The sequence below is a fragment of the Schistocerca serialis genome, chromosome 2 (genome assembly GCF_023864345.2).
Source record: "Schistocerca serialis cubense isolate TAMUIC-IGC-003099 chromosome 2, iqSchSeri2.2, whole genome shotgun sequence".
Lineage (NCBI taxonomy): Eukaryota > Metazoa > Arthropoda > Insecta > Orthoptera > Acrididae > Schistocerca > Schistocerca serialis.
In genome coordinates, this window is record NC_064639.1 from 738,950,335 (window position 1) to 738,971,003 (window position 20,669).

Here is a 20,669-nt window from a genome sequence, read left to right on the forward strand (position 1 = left end):
CTGATGAAATAAACTGGCAATTTCTGTGTTGTCATTTTACCATCTGTCTTCTTTGGTTCTCTTCCTCTCCATGTCTCAACTTTAGTTCTACTATCATTTCTGCATCTTACTGTTGCTTGATCTCATGTGCTCTGTCCTTCAGAAACCATCATAACTTTTGCTTATTTAATTTTATGTTTTTATGAGTCTTTGCTTCTTTTGCTGTACTTTACAGTTGGGTAAAAAACAAAAATGGTAATCACAGTTGTAGCCTTTGCAATATACCAATTTTGTTACCTTTTTAACCATTATAAGAACTATAATCTAATGGTTGTATCCTTGGTGGGCTCTATGCATTTATCCCAAATTTGTTTACTAAATGCGTCATCAGTGATCATGAATAATATAATATGAAACAAACTGAGCGTTTAACAACTTTCTTCGCCTTTCCCTTTGTTCCACTCTTCGCCTCAGCTCCAGAAACAAATTTTCTTATGAGAGGTAAACAAGAAAAGATTTTATGAAATTTTACAAGCTGTTTTACTCTGTTTCTGCATGTAACTTTGGTAAGTATGACTATTTAAATATAGTTTAACCTAGTCTGAGTCTACTGGAACCATCATAAAACAGATGGTAGCAATAATGCTTGTGCATTTGATTAAATTGCTCTTTTACTTTCTGTCTTCTCTTGTTAGTTCTTACACTGAGTACATCTTGTGACTCACAATTCCTCTTTTCTTGTATTATTGCCTGTAATCATTGCTTTTGAAAACTGGATGTTCAGTAGGGATTTTGTTACCATCTATGTCATGAAATAAGCTCTCAGTGGTCTCCTGTTCTGTTATGCTGAAAGTTTTTTGTTTCACTTTGTTATACATTCATAATAAGTTACAATAAAAGAAAGCAGCTGTCAAGTTCGTACAGGGTAGTCAAAAAGTTAACATCACATAGCTCCAGAATTAGTATCCTGTAAATGATGTCATTTTGTGAAGAAGTGGTAATGACATATTGATTCAAAGTTAAAAACTTAATGGTTTGCTGCAGTTAATGATGTGATCAGTAACTAATAATCTTTATGCAGCAGTTTTATTTTTTTCTTTTAGGAATGGAAGCCAGGTTGAAAATGCAAGTGGGAAAAAAATTTAGTAACTGATATATTATGAAGTAGTTTTTCCAACCTGCAAAAAACAAAAAAAATTGTCTGTATTGCATACAATTCCTTACTACCTTTATAAGTGAGTACCTTTTGTAAGGAAACCTGGACAGTGAAACTTTTTGATAACCCTGGAATATGTTTAATTCTTAGGCAGTCTTACAAAACACTGCTTTTTCATGCATGCTAGTTAGTTGCACTGCTGCAAAGTTTTTGGTGCATGCTATACTACTGTGATGTGATAAGTAACTGTAGTTTATAACATTCTGGTAGTTTTGTAGTGTTCAATGGTTTGCTTGTTTAATTAATCACTTCTTGTTGTGCTCTAATATTGCACTGATATGAGCTTACATACAGAAGATTTCCTCATTACAGGTCCTTATTACAGATATCGTACATATTGGGACTGGCTACAGTGCCCTTTTGCTGAGTTTGCACCTTGCATTCAGGCAACAATCCAAAAGCTTAAATATGTGCCATTGTATGCAGGCTTATTTCTTCTTGCCTCATACCTGTATCCAATTCAGGTGTAGTAAACACAACAACTTTTGATTATCTTACTGTGTAAATCGTATGTATATCTGGATGAAGTTCTGAAGTCATTGAGATTGTAAGTGCAACAAAGAACACTTAAACTATTTTATCTCTGTGAAATGATTTAGAGAATGCTGTGTGTATCTAGCAGGATGTGACTGTGTCTGTGTCTGTCTCAATTTAATTACTGAACTTATTAGAGTATGAATATGAGGATAGGTCATTACTCACCAAATAGAGGAGATGCATAACAAATAGGCATGAAAAATTGTGTAGGCTCTGGTGATCTATTCTCATATATGTATCAAATTTCATCTTGAATTTTCAATCATGTAATTTATTGGAGGTATTATATAGTGTGTATGTTTAACTCAGAATGTAAATTTGATAACAAAAATAAATAAATAAATAAATTATTTGTGTTTTGGGGCACATGGCACAGCACTGTGGTTCTCATTGTAAGTGCTGCTAGTGATGAGTAACATTGATGTCAAGTTTATTTTCTGACTTGGAAACTAATTTTTATTGCTTACTCATGCGTGCTTAATATGGAAATGTCGATAATGTCAGTAGCTTATTTATTGCAAACGCTCAGTTTCTGTTTCATAAATTTCGTAATGGTTCCGATGATACTCTTGCAAAGACTTACATTAACTTGTGAAAATGTTTGCTTATTTTTATAAACATCTGTAGTAAATACCATCAGAGAATTTTTATAATTTCTGTATAGTAAATACCATCAGAGAATTTTTATATTTTCTGTAAAAATCTTAAGTTTTGTAACCATTATGCAGTGCTACTGTGGGAAGGGGTGTGAAACATATTATATTTGCATTGGAGATGAAATACTCATGTAATTTAAGAATCCATACAGGAGTTCAAGAGAAACTGTTCATCCTTACACAATCAACAAATGAAAAAAATAGAAAAAGAAAGCTTTACTCTTCTGATGCAGCACTGTAGCCTTGCTTACTCTGTAAGCCCACTTGATATCCAAAAATAGTGATTTTTATTGACAGAAGGAACTCCAGGAGTGACCAGCAGTATCACACCTGATTGGCTCTCATTGTATTTGATCACTGGAACATCTCTTAGAACACATGCATTAAATCTGTAAAACTGTAGCAATGATCAAGGCGAAAAATTGGCTGTAAGGCGGGTGGGTACAAAACTATCTACATCCACACACACATTCGGTTTCACAAGTTTTACTTCTATAAACATCAGACCCGCCCCCTCCCCCCCTCACCAAATTAGTTACAGGCAGTCTGTGTATTAATTAAGTAGGTAATTCTCATTTATCAGTTTTGCACCTACTGCACCTTCTAATTATACGATAATAGTCTCTGTGCAGTGTAACCTAACCAATCAACAAACAATCTGACTCAGATGAACAGTACGTGTTCATCCAGTCTGTGTATTAACTAACTAGGTAAGTCTCATTTATCAGGTATGCACCTACTGCACCTTCTAGTTATACGATAATAGTCACTGTGCAGTGTAACCTAACCAATCAATAAACAATCTGAGTCAGATGAACAATACATGTGGCACCTTTGTATTTAAGTTAATCAGTAATCATTGTTAATTGTTCTACATCACCGTCTGCCTTCTTATTTACAACAACACATTATTGCACCATTACATTATTATGGTTCTGATTGAAACAGGTTCCACTCTCGAAATCTTGGAACTGACTAACTTAAAAATGGCTTCAGGCCCACTGCTTATGTTGCTTTGCACCAATAGCTATGACAGCTTCACAGTGTTAAATACATAATTTTGATAATTTACAACTAGAGTTGTACATCTCAAATTAATTGAATAGTGCAGAAAAATTGGTTTTGATCTGAACTTTGTGTTACAGTAAGAGTTTTGACTGAAATAAACCTTCTTGATGATGAAACTGCAGAAATGACTAAATAAACAATGTCCTACATAAAAGTATTAATTACCCAGAAACTAATTAAATGTTGATGTTCATACCATGTTTTGGGAATCAGCTACATAAATACTTTAAAGATTTCTACGGGTTATTTTCATAACTTTATCAGTAATCATCTGTTTACATGTCAGTAGTATGACAGGAATAGGAAATAATTACTGTTAGTTAATTGAAATGAGCTTTAGCAAAAATAGCTACTTGAAATGGTTCAAATTAATTTGGAAATTGTTCGTAATTTAGCAAAGTTGTGTCTGGTCTTATACTCAGAATTATAGATTGACAGCTTTATCTTGTGGCACATCTCTCACGAGTGACAATTAAGGAAGCAAAAAAAAAGAAAAAAACGTTTAAGGAAGCAAATAACAAAACAAAATGGGGATGGGGTCCAGCTTGCTTTGCTACAGCATCTACAGAAAGAATAGCAGAAATGATCCATAAACTTCCGTCTAATAATGGTGACTTCCATCTGTTCAGAATCTTAAAACGATTTCTGAACTTAAATGTAATTACCTCCTCCATGCTGACCGGCATAGATTCTGAAAACATTGGACATGTGAAACCCAACACATGCTTTTCTTGTTGGACATCCTGAAAACCATGCATCAAGGCAATTGGGTGGAAGACTTCAAAAAATGTTTGACTCAGTATCATACTAACATTTATTAACTATAGTACAATCACATTGTGTACGAACAGAATTTGTGACTGGAATAAGGATTTCTTGCTGGGAAGGGCAGCATATTATCTTGGATGGAGAGTCATTAACAGATGTAGAAGTAACTTCACCCTTGGGAAGAGTATTTGGATCCTAACTTTGCAATCAATATTAGTAGCAACCTCAGACTTTTTGCAGATGATGCAGTTATCTATAATGAAGTACTGTGTGAGGGAAGCTGCACAAATATCGAGTCAGATCTTTTATAAGATTTCATAGTGATGAAAAAATTAGCAACTTAACTTTAAATGTTTCAAAATATAAAACTGTGTATTTGATGATGCAGCAGAGCAGTATTTAATAAATTCAGTATCAGTAAGTTACTATTTGAATCAGTCAGCTCATACAAAAAATGTGAGTATTAATCAAATCAAAGGAAAATTCACTCGAAAATACTATAAAATTCTGAGACAGAATTTTTAGTCGGTCCTTACATTCAGGACATAAAATAATTAGCACTGCCAACAGGCACATATAAAATTACTAAAAACTAGTCTAGCTTTAGTGACAATTAGTTCCTTTCTCAAGGAGGAAGGGGGGGGGGGGGGGGGGGTAGGTTGCGATACATTAAAAAGGAAAGTCAGGTCACTCAGACCTCATGATAGTGGTGCCCACCTATTGTGAGAATGAATGGAGACAAAGATCTGATATAGTCTGAGCTAATGATAGTAAGAAAAGTGGCTGGTTAACATAAATATAAGATTAGGTGACAGTGATATCTTTGTGAGTAGATGATGTTGAACAGGTGAAAATAATTCTGAATAACAATTAAAACACTCAACATTCAGTAACCATTAAAAGTATCATAAAAATTACAACAATGAAAAAGTCAAGAATAATGAGGCCTCTCCAAAAGCCGCATAGCTGTATAAAGGTGCTGTATTCACAACTGCCAGTTTTGTATCAATGTAGACATGTCTTCAGGTTTATCTGTCAAAAATACAAGTCACTTTGTGAAATTTTTTAGATGGTAGAAATACAGAAGCATAGTGTTGACATACAACAAGAAACAATGATGAGTACTCACAGTGATTATATTTCCATAATGTTAGTGGACAGTTATGGAGTCCAAGCTTTCGGGAAGTTGTTGTTGTTGTTGTTGTTGTTGTTGTTGTTGTCTTCAGTTCTGAGACTGGTTTGATGCAGCTCTCCATGTTACTCTATCCTGTGCAAGCTTCTTCATCTCCCAGTACTTACTGCAACCTACATCCTTCTGAATCTGCTTAGTGCATTTATCTCTTGGTCTCCCTCTATGATTTTTACCCTCCACGCTGCCCTCCAATGCTAAATTTGTGATCCCTTGATGCCTCAGAACATGTCCTACCAACCGGTCCCTTCTTCTTGTCAAGTTGTGCCACAAACTCCTCTTCTCCCCAATTCTACAGGGTGTTACAAAAAGGTACAGCCAAACTTTCAGGGAACGTTCCTCACACACAAAGAAAAAAAAATATGTTATGTGGACATGTGTCTGGAAACTCTTACTTTCCATGTTAGAGCTCATTTTATTACTTCTCTTCAAATCACATTAATCATGGAATGAAAACACACAGCAACAGATCGTATCAGCATGACTTCAAACACTTTGTTACAGGAAATGTTCAAAATGTCCTCCATTAGCGAGGATTGTATGCATCCACCCTCCGTCGCATGGAATCCCTGATGCGCTGATGCAGCCCTGGAGAATGGCCTATTGTATCACAGCCGTCCACAATACGAGCACGAAGAGTCTGTACATTTGGTACCGGGGTTGTGTAGACAAGAGCTTTCAAATGCCCCCATAAATGAAAGTCAAGAGGGTTGAGGTCAGGAGAGAATGGAGGCCATGGAATTGGTCCTCCTCTACCAATCCATCGGTCACCGAATCTGTTGTTGAGAAGCATACGAACACTTCGACTGAAATGTGCAGGAGCTCCATCGTGCATGAACCATATGTTGTGTCGTACTTGTAAAGGCACATGTTCTAGCAGCACAGGTAGAGTATCCCGTATGAAATCATGATAACGTGCTCCATTGAGTGTAGGTGGAAGAACATGGGGCCCAATCAAGACATCACCAACAATGCCTGCCCAAACGTTCACAGAAAATCTGTGTTTATGACGTGATTGCACAATTGCATGCGGATTCTCGTCAGCCCACACATGTTGATTGTGAAAATTTACAATTTGATCATGTTGGAATGAAGCCTCATCCATAAAGAGAACATTTGCACTGAAATGAGGATTGACACATTGTTGGATGAACCATTCGCAGAAGTGCATCCGTAGAGGCCAATCAGCTGCTGATAGTGCCTGCACACGTTGTACATGGTACGGAAACAACTGGTTCTCCCGTAGCACTCTCCATACAGTGACGTGGTCAATGTTACCTTGTACAGCAGCAATTTCTCTGACGCTGACATTAGGGTTACCGTCAACTGCACGAAGAATTGCCTCGTCCATTGCAGGTGTCCTCGTCGTTCTAGGTCTTCCCCAGTCGCGAGTCATAGGCTGGAATGTTCCGTGCTCCCTAAGACGCCAATCAATTGCTTCAAATGTCTTCCTGTCGGGACCCCCTCATTCTGGAAATCTGTCTCGATACAAACATACCGCGCCACGGCTATTGCCCCGTGCTAATCCATACATCAAATGGGCATATGCCAACTCCGCATTTGTGAACATTGCACTGACTGCAAAACCACGTTCGTGATGAACACTAACCTGTTGATGCTACGTACTGATGTGCTTGATGCTAGTACTGTAGAGCAATGATTCGCGTGTCAACACAAGCACCGAAATCAACATTACCTTCCTTCAATTGGGCCAACTGGCAGTGAATCGAGGAAGTACAGTACATTCTGACGAAACTAAAATGAGCTCTAACTTGGAAATTAAGCGTTTCCGGACGCATGTCCACATAACATCTTTTCTTTTTTTGTGTGTGAGGAATGTTTCCTGAAAGTTTGCGTGTACCTTTTTGTAACACCCTGTATTCAATACCTCCTCATTAGTTATGTGATCTACCCATCTAATCTTCAGCATTCTTCTGTAGCACCACATTTCGAAAGCTTCTATTCTCTTCTTGTCCAAACTATTTATCGCCCATGTTTCACTTCCATACATGGCTACACTCCATACAAATACTTTCAGAAACGACTTCCTGACACTTAAATCTATATTCGATGTTAACAAATTTCTCTTCTTCAGAAACGCTTTCCTTGCCATTGCCAGTCTACATTTTATATCCTCTCTACTTCGACCATCATCAGTTATTTTGCTCCCCAAATAGCAAAACTCCTTTACTACTTTAAGTGTCTCATTTCCTAATCTAATTCCCTCAGCATCACCCGACTTAATTCGACTACATTCCATTATCCTCGTTTTGCTTTTGTTGATGTTCATCTTATATCCTCCTTTCAAGACACTGTCCATTCCGTTCAACTGCTCTTCCAAGTCATTTGCTGTCTCTGACAGAATTACAATGTCATCGGCGAACCTCAACGTTTTTATTTCTTCTCCACAGACTTTCATTCCTAATCCGAATTTTTCTTTTGTTTCCATGTTAAAAGTCAAATCACAGTGGTGGGTTGTCATAATAAAATTGAGTACACCCAAAAGATGCTTGTAAAATGCACAAAGTATGACTACTGAATGGGTCAGGCCTCTTTTTTTTTAAAAAAAAAAAAGAAAGAAAGAAAAGAAAAAAAGGGAAAAAACTAATAATGAATGTTTACTGTAATGTGAATTATTCATTATTAGTTTTGCCCCCACTTTTTTTTAGGCTTGACTCAGTCAGTGGTCATGCTTTGTACATTTTACAAGCATCTTCTGGGTGTCCTCAATTTTATTACAACAATCCACCATTTTGGTTTGACTTTTAAAGTTGGATAACTTCCTGAATGCTGGGACTCCGTAATTATCCAGTTACATTATGGAAATAAAATCATTGTGAGTATTTGTCATTGTTTCGTATTGAGTGTCAACACTATGGTTCTGTATTTCTATCATTTAAAAAATTTCATACAGTGATATGTATTTTTGACAGATAAACCTAAATATGCATTATAGTGACATGTAACCAGTAGTTGTGAATAAAGAAGCTTCATACAGTATGAGGCTTTTGTAAACACATCATCACTTGTGGCTCTTTAACTGTTGTATTTTTTGTGATAATTTGAATGGTTACTGAGTGTTGAGTGTCTTTACTATTGTTATTCTTTCTGCATTGTAATTGCCCTCCCCAGAAAGTTGTTTGGAAATAATTCTTTTGTGGTGACCCTCTTGTAGTTCCAGCCGCCCCATTCTCTTTATGTTTATTTCTCAGTGCATCTTTATATTCTTTTCATCACAGATACAGAAGTTTACAGCATAGGCTTTTGTCCATTCGATTTTAAGGTGCCATTTTCTCGGCTGCAGTTTCCTATTGTTGTTTTTTTATTTCTTCTATCAATTACTTATGACTTCTGGAGTTTTGTAATGAAGCCAGTATAATTTGACTGCCCATACAACGTACATCTGCCCTCTGGACATTTATTTCTCACAATTGATGTAGTATCTGTAGCTCTCTATAGGTGACTGGCTGTTCTGCTTGATTATTGGTGCACTCATTTTTTAACCATACTGTAACTACACTATTAATGATTACTGCTGCTATTGAAGCTGTTATTCAGAGAATAACTCCCATCAATATGTACCAGTATGTGTAGATGTATGTTGGATACTCCTTTGCGGCTTTCTTGTGGAGTTACAGTGTTTGCCAGATGAAGCCACTGCTTTTGATCTAAAGGAATGTCTGTATATAGTTACATGCTTCATAGATCATTTGAATCATACTTTTGTTGAAATGATGCTGAACAACTCAGTTTACAGGATATGCGAAGGTCTATGGAAATAGACAGTATGTAATTTTTTACTATTTCGTATTCTTCAGCTATTTCCCGGAGCCTGAAAATTACCAGTGGAAGGTGTGTTAGAATTCACAATGCTTCTGTAGACACTACTGTATTAGCCTTTACAGTCTTAATACTGATTAATTGTTGTGTTCTTCTAACTGTCAGTTACATTTTCTTCTTATTGCTTCAATCCAAATAGGAGCTGTTTATGCCAATATTGGTAATATAGCTGCTTTTTCAATAATCTTCTTTGCTACCTCACCAAGTTCCCAGCTGAGCCTTTCTGTTTTAGATAGTGACTGAATCAGCTCTGTGCATTTCTTTAGTTGCATACTGTGTAAGCCCGATAAATCTTAATTTAGTGTCAGCCATTATACCCAAGTATTTTATTCATGCAGTTTGGTCCAAAACATTATTATCACCATACTAATTATTACTCTCCTGTTTTTTGTTATTAGCATGACTTTTGATCTTTTTATTATTATATAAAACATTTTGATGATGTTCACAAATTGTGATTTTTTTTTCAATTTGTGAGTTGGAATATTCTTCTTAAAAAGCATCAGTGCTTGCTTTGGTAACATGATTAAGTTCTATGTAAATGTTATTGTCTTTTTATTTATTTATCAGTTGTTTAATTCAGTTTCAGCAGAGAATTATACTGGGTATTCCAAAAAACTGTACCACAACACAATCCTTTTGAGCACCCTTTTGTCAAGTTCTGTTCTCATTTGATGATGATAAATGTCAGCACTGCTGTTCAGTTAGTGAAATACTTTTTTAGCTAGGCTATGTATGCTCTTAACCCATTGAACTTAATGTATCGTGTCTGGGGTGGTAGACTATCAAGCTGTGTCAAAGGCTCTCTGAATATCAAGACACCATTGTTCTGTACTGTCCTTGGAATTTGCTTTCTTGTAAGAAGTCCTTAACAGTCAACATTGCATTTATGCTCCCTCTCTGTGAAGTAGATTAGGAGATTTTTCAGAAAGACATGATACGTCATTCTGTTAATAAACTGCTTTCACAATATTTTCCCCTCTGTACACTATAGGGTGATAAGACAGAATTTAGTCACATCCATCCATTTTCTTATATATATATATAGTTATAATAGAGGGAAACATTCCACGTAGGAAATATATATCTAAAAACAAAGATGATGTGACTTACCAAATGAAAGTGCTGGCAGGTCGACAGACACACAAACAAACACAAACATACACACAAAATTCAAGCTTTCGCAACAAACTGTTGCCTCATCAGGAAAGAGGGAAGGAGAGGGAAAGACGAAAGGATGTGGGTTTTAAGGGAGAGGGTAAGGAGTCATTCCAATCCCGGGAGCGGAAAGACTTACCTTAGGGGGAAAAAAGGACGGGTATACACTCGCACACACACACACACATATCCATCCACACATATACAGACACAAGCAGACATATTTAAAGACCAGGTTGAAATGAAAATGAAAGATAAAATAAAAATATATGGGGAGAGATAAGGGTGAACTAGAAAATAACTGGAGATCTGGTATGAAAAAATGCGAAAAAGTGTTGGTTAAGTTGATCCTGTGGTGAACTTGGGTTGGTAGACAGCGATGTGCATGAAGGTTAGGTGGTTGTGTTGCCGCTAAAACACGTTGTGTGTGTGTCGACCTGCCAGCACTTTCATTTGGTAAGTCACATCATCTTTGTTTTTTATATATATAATTTCAAGAAGCAAGTGTTCTTGAAGCAGTTGGTGTATAAACCTGTAAGACTGTTGGGTAAATGCTATACATCTGCTGAAGTAGCATTGTAATATATGGGTGGCAGTTTCAGCTAAATCTATTGTTATCATGTTACAACTTTGACTTAGTGTTCTATTTCTGGTTTTCCCTGATGCAGTTCAATGTATTGTGTTCGAAGGCATATTTATTGGACTCAGACTGCAGTGTGGTTTTCCAGGAGAGTGTTTTGGATTTTCAAATAGCTGTGCTGTATTCCTCCTCCTCCATTCAACATTGTTTTCTTCGTAGCTCTCTCAGGTGGCCAATGTGCTTTGTCTTTTGATAAATTTTGCTGTGAATTCAGACATCCACTAGAGAACGGATTTTCTCCCAGTTATCTACTTCAGGCATTATTGTGCCTTAAATGCTTTATTGCAAGAAAAGTCTAAAATTTCTTTGAATTCTGTGATATGAGTTTCAGTATTTCTTTCCATTTAAACTTTTTCTGCCATGTTCTGCATTATTTTCTTGTGTTGTATATTTTGAGTTTTTTTTAAGGTTCATATAAGTTACCAGCATATGATGGTGGCACCCTCCTATGTTGAATGTAATAACCTTGTGATCGAGGCACCTCTCATCTTCATTAGATTTATATTGGCTTAGCAGAGATAGGAGCTGCTCATAGTCAAATCGATGTTGCACTTTTGGAATTTATTTTCAGAAGTTGGTTCTGGATTCTCCACATTCATGAAGTATAGGTTAGTGGAAGTTTGTTACTGTGTCATGCCGTGAACCCAGTCTTGCATTGCATCTATAGCAATTATGTGGAGCAGTCATAAAGTTTTAACTGTCACCTCAAAAAAATACAGTTAAGCAAATATTTTTTCTTTTGTTGCAGATACATTTCTGCAGTGTTTCTATACATAGAAATCCCTGTGCCACAGTACAATAGCACACCTCCAGAGGAGTCAAAGCAAAAGCAAAATAGCCTAGAACATTGATAAAGTGAAGATGGGCTACACCACATTGTTTGGCTCTTCTAGCAGCTTGCTGTGGTACTGCGGCATGGGGTTTCAACATAACTTTATTTTTTTGGAAGTGGTAAACAAAATTTTATGACTACCCCTAATACTAAGCCAAATCCTTTATTGTAGGCTATCATAGTGTCTAACTGATAGCTTTTGTGTCATCTAAAGTGCATCCTAGAAATGAAAAATTGCAGATTGCCTTTTACCATCACTGTTAAGACTGAATCTCCATCAGACAAGTGACTTATTATTAAGGAATCTATTTCTTTATCTACTATCAATATTGCCACCCTTTCTCTGCGTGCTGCCTGTGTTAAACATCTTACAGCTTCTAGTGATTCCAGTCATGTTTTGTTAAAACAATGTGATTCTTGGATGAAAGCAGTGTCAGTTTTATATTTCCCATTGAGTTACAGATTTGTTTGTTGGCATTTGCTTTTATTTCGAAGAGACAAAGTAACATGTGAAAGAGTTGTTTGGATTGTATTTGGTGTTGTCATCATTAGTAATCAAAAGTGTTGTCATCATTAGTAATCAATCTTCCATTCATACTGTGTTTTAGTTGTTTCAAACATGCCAAAACTACTGCAGTTTTCATGTCCTGTTGCAGAAATGATGAATGTGCATCTCTCCTAGTGGCCATTTCTTTTGTAGTAGCACATTACAATCGTGGTAGGTGGTGGTACTCATCAGTCATTTTGATTTGTGTGATTAGTTTGTCACTTAATTGTTGCATACAAACATAATGGAAGCATTATTATCTGGTTACTTGTGCATTTCAGAAATGCTCTGAATTCTTTTGAAAACATGAGGTTCTCTTTTGAGGACTGTTCTGTGAGTAATATGTCACTCGTAAAGGGAATTATCACAGTAGGATCTCATATCTGCAGTTTCTTCATTTTATTGTGTAAAACCAGATGGAGATGTGTCAGCAGCAGCTGAAGTGAGATCCAGTATTATCTGGAGATGAAGAAAATTCTTCAGTAATGTCTTGCTAGGTGCATTTAAGTTGTTAATTTTGATTTGAAGGACTGAGTCCATTTCATATGGACGTTTTTTAATCTGATGATCACAGAAAGAGTTTTTTACTTGTGATGGTTGAGTTGCCGTCTTGATAAGAATCAAAATGAGATCATCATGTTGCAGTATGTTCACGTATTTTCTAGTTCGGTAGCAGAAGGATCAAATTTATGTTGCTCATTCATCAGACCATCTTGATGCACAAAGAGCTTATGACTTACCTCTTGTACCAATGAAACAGACTTTTGGCACCTTAGAGCCAGTCAGAGTCTCTTGTACGAGCCCTGGAATACAGCCCCATTTAAACATTTTATACACACCGTTGTGCTATTACTAATAAGTTTAAATATGTTTGAGAAAACAGTGTGTGTTCTGGTCATTTTTAAAATGCCTTATAGGTGTCATTACCTCTTTAACAGAGTAATTATAATCTTACATTAATTGATCTACATTTTCCACAGTACTTGTGAAAATACAAATTTTACCTCAAGATATGCATGAGCAATGTGTAATATTAGTACCAGAAATGCTTTCCTAGTGAAATCTCATTTTCATAGTATACAGATTATTGCAATTTTTCTAGAACAGATGGTACTGGCTCAGATGAGTCAGTCATGGGGATTTCAATTACTCGCCTAGATCCATGAGCACTTGTGACAACTGGCTGTGACTGCAGCAGTACACCGTAATTGTTCGAGATGCTCATCATGCCAGTGAAGGTTATTTAGATTAATTACACACACCCAGCTTTAAAACTAACTATACCATTGTGTTTCTCAGGAAATAAACTATAATACTGCTAAGACTTACCAAACAAAAGCACTGGCAGCTCGATAGACACACAAACATACACACAAAATTCAAGCTTTCGCAACAAACGGTTGCCTCATCAGGCAAGAGGGAAGGAGAGGGAAAGACGAAAGGATGTGGGTTTTAAGGGAGAGGGTAAGGAGTCATTCCAATCCCGGGAGCGGAAAGACTTACCTTAGGGGGAAAAAAGGACGGGTATACACTCGCACACACACACACATCCATCCACACATATACAGACACAAGCAGACATATTCAAAGGCAAAGAGTTTGGGCAGAGATGTCAGTCAAGGCGGAAGTGCAGAGGCAAAGATGTTGTTGAATGACAGGTGAGGTATGAGTGGCGGCAACTTGAAATTAGCGGAAGTTGAGGCCTGGCGGATAACGAGAAGAGAGGATATACTGAAGGGCAAGTTCCCATCTCCGGAGTTCTGACAGGTTGGTGTTAGTGGGAAGTATCCAGATAACCCAGACGGTGTAACACTGTGCCAAGATGTGCTGGCCGTGCACCAAGGCATGTTTAGCCACAGGGTGATCCTCATTACCAACAAACACTGTCTGCCTGTGTCCATTCATGCAAATGGACAGTTTGCTGCTGGTCATTCCCACATCGAAAGCTTCACAGTGTAGGCAGGTCCGTTGGTAAATCATGTGGGTGCTTTCACACGTGGCTCTGCCTTTGATCGTGTACACCTTCCGGGTTACAGGACTGGAGTAGGTGGTGGTGGGAGGGTGCATGGGACAGGTTTTACACTGGGGGCAGTTACAAGGGTAGGAGCCAGAGGGTAGGGAAGGTGGTTTAGGGATTTCATAGGGATGAACTAAGAGGTTACGAAGGTTAGGTGGACGGCGGAAAGACACTTTTGGTGGAGTGGGGAGGATTTCATGAAGGATGGATCTCATTTCAGGGCAGGATTTGAGGAAGTCATATCCCTGCTGGAGAGCCACATTCAGAGTCTGATCCAGTCCTGGAAAGTATCCTGTCACAAGTGGGGCACTTTTGTGGTTCTTCTGTGGGAGGTTCTGGGTTTAGTTACGGGATGCGAAAGCTGTTTTCAGGTTGTTGGTGTAATGGTTCAGGGATTCCGGACTGGAGCAGATTCGTTTGCCACGAAGACCTAGACTGTAGGGAAGGGACCGTTTGATGTGGAATGTGTGGCAGCTGTCATAATGGAGGTACTGTTGTTTGTTGGTGGGTTTGATGTGGACGGACGTGTGAAGCTGGCCATTGGACAGGTGGAGGTCAACGTCAAGGAAAGTGGCATGGGATTTGGAGTAGGACCAGGTGAATCTGATGGAACCAAAGGAGTTGAGGTTGGAGAGGAAATTCTGGAGTTCTTCTTCACTGTGAGTCCAGATCATGAAGATGTCATCAATAAATCTGTACCAAACTTTGGGTTGGCAGGCCTGTGTAACCAAGAAGGCTTCCTCTAAGCGACCCATGAATAGGTTGGCATACGAGGGGGCCATCCTGGTACCCATGGCTGTTCCCTTTAATTGTTGGTATGTCTGGCCTTCAAAAGTGAAGAAGTTGTGGGTCAGGATGAAGCTGGCTAAGGTAATGAGGAAAGAGGTTTTAGGTAGGGTGGCAGGTGACCGGCATGAAAGGATGTGCTCCATCGCAGCGAGGCCCTGGATGTGTGGAATATTTGTGTATAAGGAAGTGGCGTCAATGGTTACAAGAATGGTTTCCGGGGGTAACAGACTGGGTAAGGATTCCAGGCGTTCGAGAAAGTGGTTGGTGTCTTTGATGAAGGATGGGAGACTGCATATAATGGGTTGAAGGTGTTGATCTACGTAGGCAGAGATACGTTCTGTGGGGGCTTGGTAACCAGCTACAATGGGGCGGCCGGGATGATTGGGTTTGTGAATTTTAGGAAGAAGGTAGGGGTGCAGGGTGTCGGTGGGGTCAGGAGTTTGATGGAGTCAGGTGAAAGGTTTTGTAGGGGGCCTAACTTCTGAGGATTTCTTGAAGCTCCGCCTGGACATCAGGAATGGGATTACCTTGGCATACTTTGTATGTTGTGTTGTCTGAAAGCTGACGCAGTCCCTCAGCCACATACTCCCGACGATCAAGTACCACTGTCGTGGAACCCTTGTCCGCGGAAGAATGACGATGGAACGGTCAGCCTTCAGATCACAGATAGCTTGGGCTTCAGCAGTGGTGATGTTGGGAGTAGGATTAAGGTTTTTTTAAGAAGGATTGAGAGGCAAGGCTGGAAGTCAGAAATTCCTGGAAGGTTTGGAAAGGGTGATTTTGAGGAAGAGGAGGTGGGTCCCACTTCCTCAAATCCTGCCCTGAAATGAGATCCATCCTTCATGAAATCCTCGCCACTCCACTAAGAGTGTCTTTCCGCCGTCCACCTAACCTTCGTAACCTCTTATTTGATCCCTATGAAATCCCCAAACCACCTTCCCTACCCTCTGGCTCCTATCCTTGTAACTGCCCCCGGTGTAAAACCTGTCCCATGCACCCTCCCACCACCACCAACTCCAGTCCTGTAACCTGGAAGGTGTACACGATCAAAGGCAGAGCCACGTGTGAAAGCACCCACGTGATTTACCAACTGACCTGCCTACACTGTGAAGCTTTCTATGTGGGAATGACCAGCAACAAACTGTCCATTCGCATGAGTGGACACAGGCAGACAGTGTTTGTTGGTAATGAGGATCACCCTGTGGCTAAACATGCCTTGGTGCACGGCCAACACATCTTGGCACAGTGTTACACCGTCCGAGTTATCTGGATACTTCCCACTAACACCAACCTGCCTCTTTACTTCCGCCTCGACTGACATCTCTGCCCAAACTCTTTGCCTTTTCAAATGTCTGCTTGTGTCTGTGTATGTGCGGATGGATATGTGTGTGTTTGCGAGTGTATACCTGTCCTTTTTTCCCCCTAAGGTAAGTCTTTCCGCTCCCGGGATTGGAATGACTCCTTACCCACTCCCTTGAAACCCACATCCTTTCGTCTTTCCCTCTCCTTCCCTCTTTCCTGATGAGGCAACAGTTTGTTGCGAAAGCTTGAATTTTGTGTGTATGTTTGTGTTTGTTTGTGTGTCTGTCGACCTGCCAGTGCTTTTGTTTGGTAAGTCTCATCATCTTTGTTTTAGACTGCCCAAACCGCCCATTTCTGAGCCAAATATATCCTTTTAGAATGGGAAGAGTTACCCCAAAATATAATACCATACAACATAAGTGAATGAAAATAAGCAAAGTTGACTCATTTTCATGTCGAACGATCACTCAGTTCAGATACCGTTCGTATAGTAAAAATGGCGGTATTAAAACTTTGAACAAGATCCTGAACATGAGCTTTCCATGACAGCTTACTATCAGTCTGAACACCTAGATATTTGAACTATTCAGTTTCACTAATCATATGCCCATTCTGTAAATTAAAATGTCAGGTTTTGTTGAATTGTGTGTTAGAAACTATAAAAACTGAGTCTTACTGTGATTTAGCGTTAGTTTATTTTCTACAAGCCATGAACTTACGTCATGAATTGCACTATTTGAAACTGAGCTAGTGTTGCATACAATATCCTTTACTACCAAGCTAGTGTCATCAGCAAACAGAAATATTTTAGAGTTGCCCGTAATACTAAGATGGCATATGATTTATATAAATAAGGAACAGGAGTGCCCCAACACTGATTCCTGGGGCATCCCCCACTTGACCGTACCCCACTCAGACCACACATCACAGCCATTCTCAACATTCTGAATAATGAAATTTTGCTGTCTGTTGCTAAAGTAAGAGGTAAACCAATTGTGAGCTACTCCCCATTATTCTGTAATGGAGCAACTTCTGGAGCAATATTTCGTGATCAACACTTTTTTTTTCGTGTGACTAGGGCCTCCCATCGGGTAGACCGTTTGTTGGGCGCAAGTCTTTCAAATTGACACCACTTCGGCGACTTGCGCGTCAATGGAGATGAAATGATGATGACTAGGACAACACAACACCCAGTACCTGAGTGGAGAAAATCTCCACCCCAGCCAGGAATCGAGCCCAGGCCCTTAGGATTGACATTCTGTCGCACTGACCACTCAGCTACCGGGGGTGGACATCAACACAATCAAACGCCTTAGCTAAATCAAAAAATATGCCAAGCATTTGAAACCTTTTGTTTAACCCATCCAGTACCTCACAGAGAAAAGAGAATATAGCATTTTCAGTTGTTAAATGACTTCTAAAGCCGAACTGTACATTTGATAGCAAATCGTGTGATACAAAATGATCAATTATCCTTACTTACACAGCCTTTTCAATAACTTTAGCAAACACTGATGGCGTAGAAATAGGTCTAAAATTAGCTACATTATCCCTTTCTCCCTTTTTATAAAGCGGCTTTACTACTGAGTACTTTAATCGCTCAAGAAACTGACCATTCCTAAAGGAAAAATTACAAATGTGGGTAAATACAGGGCTACCATGTGCAGCACAGTACTTTAATATTCTACTAGACACTCCATCATAACCACCACAAGAGTCCTTAGTCTTCAGTGATTTAGTTATTGACTCAATCTCCCTCTTGTCTTTATCACAGAGGGGTATTTCAGACATCAGATTTGGAAAGGCATTTGCCTAGAAAGTTATATAATTCCTTGCAGAAACTAATTTTTTATTTAATTCACCAGCAATGCTCAGAAAATGATTGTTAAATACTGTACATATATCTGCTTTATCAGTAACAGAAATATCTTTACTGTGAACTGACTTTATAACGCCGACCTTGTTGCTGCTGACCAAACACTTCCTTCACAACTGATCATATGGTTTTAATTTTATTGTGTGAATTAGCTATTCTGTTTGCAAACCACATACTCATTGCCATCCTAATAACATTTAATTCTTTATTGCTGTTGTATTACCTTTCCTACATAGTTTGTAATTAAATATGACATTTGTTTGAGTATTAAAGTCTTTCAGTGTTAAAATTCGTGCATCATGGTCTGAAAGGCCATTCACCCTTTTACTAACAGAATACCCATCTAGTAATGAAGAATGAATAAAAATATTGTCTATGGCTGCTAGTTAGAAAAGACATAATCTGCATCAGATCATATGAAATTTATGAGATCTACCAAAATCCTTTTTCTTGCACCATCATATACAAAATTAATATTGAAGTCACCACATATAACTAATTTCTGGTACTTGCTATAAAGTGAATCAAGAACTCTCTCTAGCTTGAACGGAAGTGCTCTGAAGTCAGAGTTAGGGAACCTATAAACAACAAAAATTAGAAGTTTAGTTTCACTAAATTCAACTGCCCGTGCGCAACATTCAAATATCTGTTCAGTGCAGTGCCGTGATACGTCTATGGACTCTAATGGAATACTGTTTTTTACGTATATAGCCCCCCCCCCCCCCCCCCCCCACTCCACAAGGAACTCCTTGAAAAACAGCCAGCTAATCTGTGTCCTGGTAAAGGAAACCTCTGAATTGTCAAATTATTTAAGTGGTGCTCTGATATACCAATAATTTCAGAGTCAACATCTATAAGCAGTTCACTAAATTTATCTCTAATGCTTCTTATATTTTGATGAAATATGCTAATTGCTTCTCTACTTGGAAACATTACATCCTCAGATGGTGAACCCTTAGTTAGAGGGACTTCCTTTAAGCAGGTGTACCTACCAGCTGGCTTCAATCTAAAAAAAAAAAGGCACAGCTCTAACACCAACTACTACAGCAATTTTTCCATGAGTGATCCCACCACCACCCACTACACTTTCACGTATAAGCTTTGTCAGCCTCCCCTTCCCATACCTATTGAGGTGCATGCCATGCCTAATGAATCCTGATCTACTGATGGACCCAGCTGGCACCACTGAGATGTGATCCATGTACTCTGCCATCAGCGCCCTCTCCAGCCCCATGTTAACAGCCACATTAAGGTGAGGCCAATCATGACACTGAAACAGTTGCATGAAATGCAAATTAGTGCCACCAGTTTGAGTAGCTATCTTTACCATGTCACCACCTAAATCATATTGGTTTTTGTTACTATTCAAAAATCAACAGCAGATTTTGATATATGAAGAAGGGCAATACAGATATCAGAATATAGAAGGATAAACACCACCTATTACATGGAAGATTGCTTACAAAGATTCAAGAACCAATATTAAGTGAAGAATCTAGAAATATATTACATCTTCCTATGTAACACTCTTATGGGGACTGTGAAGACAAGATTAGACTAATTACAGGGTTTACAGACACATGAAAGCAGTCATTTTTCCCACACTCCACACACAAATGGAACAAGAAGAAAACTCTGATATGTAGCATATTGGGAAGTACCCTCTACCATGTATTCTGGCTTTCAATATATGGATGTTGAAGTAGAAGGCCAGATTGTGATTTCCTTCTTCTGAAACTGTGTCACTGAGGAAGATTTTCTGTGGCTCCCTTTTCAACTATCAGATTAATGCTAAAACAACAGAGCAAAGATAACTGAACATGATTGGATAGTTTTCAACTATCAGATTAATGCTAAAATGATGGAATAAAGATAACTGAACATGATAGGATACCAGTAACATTCTTTATAGCTAAAGTGAAAGAGGTTGCTGTATTTTTAGCAGTATTTTATGAATCACTGAAGCACAAAGTGTTCCAAGTGATTGGAAAGAGACACATGTCATTTCCACAGGACAATTGAACAGATAATGCAACAATATTCCTATAGATATATTGCTCATGCCAATATTTTGTTGTATTATGGAACATGCTTTATGTTCACATGTTTATGTTCCTCTGTAGGAATCAATGTAGAGTCAGCAAATAGTGATCTTGTGAATGAGTTCCATGCTGTTAATTCATCAGAACCAGGAGGCAGTAGAAATTGGAACCCAGGTTTTCACCATGGTTTTCCTTGACCTCCAGAAGGGGTTT

The 20,669-nt window shown here is 38.5% G+C and overlaps 1 protein-coding gene across 1 annotated transcript in view; it reads left to right on the forward strand.

The window, feature by feature from the left end:
• LOC126457935 (lysophospholipid acyltransferase 7) overlaps nt 1-20,669 on the forward strand; it is a 142,437-nt gene that overhangs the window by 72,915 nt on the left and 48,853 nt on the right. The window contains exon 4 of the mRNA XM_050094645.1: nt 1,508-1,659. Coding sequence (XP_049950602.1) covers nt 1,508-1,659 — 152 coding nt within the window. The remainder of the gene's footprint in view (nt 1-1,507; nt 1,660-20,669) is intronic.